Source organism: Amblyomma mixtum, chromosome 6 (genome assembly GCF_055824585.1).
Source record: "Amblyomma mixtum isolate Tamu chromosome 6, ASM5582458v1, whole genome shotgun sequence".
In the NCBI taxonomy this organism is placed as follows: domain Eukaryota; kingdom Metazoa; phylum Arthropoda; class Arachnida; order Ixodida; family Ixodidae; genus Amblyomma; species Amblyomma mixtum.
Window position 1 is genome coordinate 90553064 of NC_143017.1, and position 3911 is coordinate 90556974.

Sequence of the window (3911 nt, forward strand, 5' to 3'; positions counted from 1 at the left end):
GTGTCAAGTTATGTTGCATAGCTATGCTGCCCACCTGTGCTGCCCACATGTGCATTTGCTCTTGGTATGCTGGCATGTATAGTTGCTGGCAGGGAGGGGGAGTATGGGGATAATGTGTAGCACTGTGTCCATGTGACAGTGTGAATGGAGACGTTGGTGTCTGTGGCCCTTCATTGTCTCTTGTTCCTGTTTCAAGAAGTCTTGTTCTCTCTGGAATTGAAGTTCCTCTCGCTGCTCCCGTGAAGTCATGTTTTTTTGCATTGCTGTGAGGAGATTTTCAAAAATGATTTTCTCTTGTTCGACGGCATTTGGCTGGTGGTGCTGAGGTGAATGAGCTCTCAGCTGAAAAGGCAAAGCATCCTTTTGTATGACACCATGGGTAAAGGAGGACTGTTCTGAAAGTGTAGCTCTCCTCCTTTAATGTTCTCGCGCAAAGTTTCGAAGCAAAGCACTTCGTACTTCGTAACTCCTTTACCACAATAAAACTTCAATGCATATGCGTGCACTGAAAAAGAATGCACATTTTTGGCAAAGCCACACTTGGGTTTCACCCAACATGCTTCGTGCTACATGAATTGTGCTCTATAGTGATAAAGTAAGTGTTATGCAAAAAAAAAAAAGAACATATAGAGGGCTCCATGATGGTGAAACTATGCGGAAACAGTGGATTACAAGCTGGCTTGCATTAGCCATCACTTCTAATCCTTGTTCTAAAAATTGAAAAACTGGTTTTTGGGGAAAGGAAATGGCGCAGTAATTGTCTCATACACCTAAGGGAAGGGATAAAGAGGGACTGAAAGAAGAAAGGAAGAAAAAGGTACCGCAGTGGAGGGCTGCGGAATAATTTCGACCACCTGGGGATCTTTAACGTGCACTGACATCGCACAGCACACAGGCACCTTTTGCGTTTCGACTCTATGTACAAAAAATTCTGTAGACTCGCAGTCAAGTTACCATGCATACAGATCCAAAGAGGCACTTTAGTTAAAGTTTCACCATGAAGCTCAATTTTTTCTTATTGAAATTTACAAGGTGAAGTTCAATACACTTACAGGCATTTAGATCTGCAAAGCTGTCAGTGTCTTCATTTCTCTGTGACCCTGGTGTGTCATTGTTACACGCACATGAAACAACATCATCCCTTTTCATCATCATCACTATCATCAGTCTGACTACGCCCATTGCAATTAACCCGGTAATGTGCTTGCCGCGGCCACGTTCCCTCGCAAATTTCTTAATCTCATCCGCCTACCTAACTTTCTGCCGCCCCGTGCTACACTTGCCTTCTCTTGGAATCCACTTCGTTACCCTTAAGGACCAGCGGTTATCTTGCCTTCGCATTACATGCCTTCCCCAGCACATTTCTTCCTCTTGACTTCGACTAGAATGCTATTAACCCGCGTTTTTTCCCCCACCCACTGCACGCGCTTCCTATCTCTTAACGTTACACCTATCATTTTTCTTGTCATAGCTCGCTGCGTTGTCCTTAAGCTCAACGTTTCAAGCCTCAACGCTTCTGCCCCATAGGTGAGTACCGGTAAGATACAGTTGTTGTATACTTTTCTCTTGAGGGATATTGGTAAACTGCCATTCATGATCTGAGATAACCTCCCATATGCGCTCCACTCCATTCTTATTCTTATAAGTTATTTCCCTCTCTTGATCCAGATCAGCGGTCACCACCTGCCCTAAGTAGACATCTTTACCACTTCCAGCACCTTGCTACCAATTGGGAACTGCTGTAGTAAAGTTTGTGGGAATCCTGGCTTTCCGCCGTCGCCTTTGCGCGGCTGTGCCGGCCTCCCGCGTTGTTTCTCCTCTTTCCCTTGCTCCCGCCTCAGGCGGTGGAGAGGCGGCTGGGTGACTAATCACTGTCATTTAGCCACAGCTCCGCCCCGGCTCCCCAAGGGCCTTTGCCATTGGCGCCTTGTGGCGGGAATTCGGGACCCGCTTTGGGCGGACGCGCGCCGCGCGACCGTCCGAGCGGGGCCCAGAGAGAGATCCCTTCGAGACAGCGTAAGGTGCGTACGCAACTGTTTGTCCCTGCCGGCCTTTGCCGCTCGGACCAGTGCATATACTCGAGCTCGCCCGCACGTGTCCTCTGACCTGCAGCGGCTCGAGCCTGTCCAGCGGGGTCCAGCGACCTCCGACAGGCGTACCTTGCGTTGATTGCCCACTCTCTCTCGCAACCGGCCCAACGGTCGACACGAAAGAGAGATCACAGCACTGCCGCGGGGACATTCTCCTGCAGCGGCGTGCTGCGGCGCGCATTGCTCGAGTCGCCTCGTGCGCGCAGCGGAGCCTTGCTCCTCGCGCGCCCCGGGACGGGGTGACTTGAGTGTGTGTGTATCAGCTGGAGGACGACGTGAATAAACGTCTCCTTTGTGAGCTTGGAGGCCTATTTCTTTGCGGCGAATCGCTCTCCTCCCAGCGGAGGTTGAGTGCACTGCATCGGTGTCCCAGTGTGTGTGTGGTGACGGCTGATCGGGGCCCCTGGCTTGCGCGAAGCTCGAACCCGCGGTGGTTGGTGGCCTGTGTCCACTTAGAAACCCACAACTTTCAATGGTTCTTTTCTTTGCACCAAAGGTATGCCATCAGAGATGGTTTGCTGACTTGAAGGCTCCTTGCACCTAAGGTGCCCTGTCGGTGATGGTGTAATGACGACTTGCAACGACGAGAGGTAATGAGAAAAATAAGTTCTAGGTTATATACAGGCAATTTACAAAATGCACAGCATACTAAAGTGGCAGATAAGATGGAACTGGCTAAAAGAGAAATCTTCCCTCCTAGGCTTAGCCGAAAATGCAGAGCATCTGAAACTAGCCCAGAATGACGGATTGGTCTCCTGAGTTCGGTTTTAAACCCCGAGGAGTCCATCGAATTATTTACAAAATGCGGTGCACAGAGCGATCCCCACAAAAGCGTTTGGCTCTCGGAATCACGCGTCCTGCCCTACAACTTTGACAGTGCATGGAAAACCCTCTCTCAAGGTAAAAAAAAGACTAGACGTACCCTGGAGGCTCTTTCTGCACGGGTCAGTCGGGTGCCTTCCCAGAACACCTTCAATTATGGCCCTTCCTGCGGTTTTTAAGTACGCAGTGGCAGCTCTGCGCATCCTGCTGGTACACTGTAATTGGCGAGGGTGGCACCCTTTCCTGGCTCCTGGAGGGCCACCACAGCAGGTAATTCTGGAAAAGTTGTAAGGAAAAGGCGTAGACCGGCTCGCTTGGTACGTGCCTTGAATCCGCGGCAGTTCCACTGTACAATTTGAATAGGGATCGAATTGGTTCGCGGATGCTTCCTATTTCTAGGGGAACCTGTCATGATCAAAGGTAGAGTTGAGAGTTTGGAGAGAGGAGGTTTGAGAGCTAGTGGCTCCAAGGAGAGGAGCGTCCTCTATACTGGGGATGGCACAGGGGACCTCTTCCTTTTTGCAGGCGATCCGACGCCTAGACGCTTTGAGCTGCCAGCCCGTGAAGGTTTTGAGCGGGCCAGCGCGCTTGGGAGCGCAGGTGAGTTGCGCGAACTGAGCAGTTATGTTTGGGATGGATGCCGCAAGATGGCTAAATTTGTTTAGTGCCAACGTAAGTGTGGCATTGATTTGCGTCTCCAATGCGGATATTCTGGAGTTAACTTAAGTTTCAAGCGCGCTCACTCTCACCTCGAGTGCCGCAAGGGCGTCCGCAACCTGTCCTGAAGGGTTTGCATCGCTTTCTGGCGCATCTGCTGTGGGTGGGGCAGAGGTGTGGTTGGGGGTAATTTTGGCGGGCCTCCGGTATTGCAAGGTGCTTTTGAAAATTTGCAACCTGCTCGTGGAGAACAGATATTTCTCTTTGTTCGGCAGAGATTGCCGGTGGTTGCGACTGGGAAGGGGGAGGGAGCAGAGGAGCTACCCTGGCCACGCAACTCAC

The 3911-nt window shown here is 50.8% G+C and overlaps 1 protein-coding gene across 3 annotated transcripts in view; it reads right to left on the reverse strand.

The window, feature by feature from the left end:
• Nucleotides 1–3911, reverse strand: part of LOC149339636 (uncharacterized) — a 63381-nt gene that overhangs the window by 5770 nt on the left and 53700 nt on the right. For all 3 annotated transcript variants that reach the window (XR_016283549.1, XM_089548337.1, XM_089548338.1), the window contains one exon: nucleotides 3013–3188. Coding sequence is in view for 2 of the 3 variants with exons in the window: in XM_089548337.1 (XP_089404463.1) it covers nucleotides 3013–3188 (176 nt within the window). In the remaining variant the exon portion in view is untranslated. The remainder of the gene's footprint in view (nucleotides 1–3012; nucleotides 3189–3911) is intronic.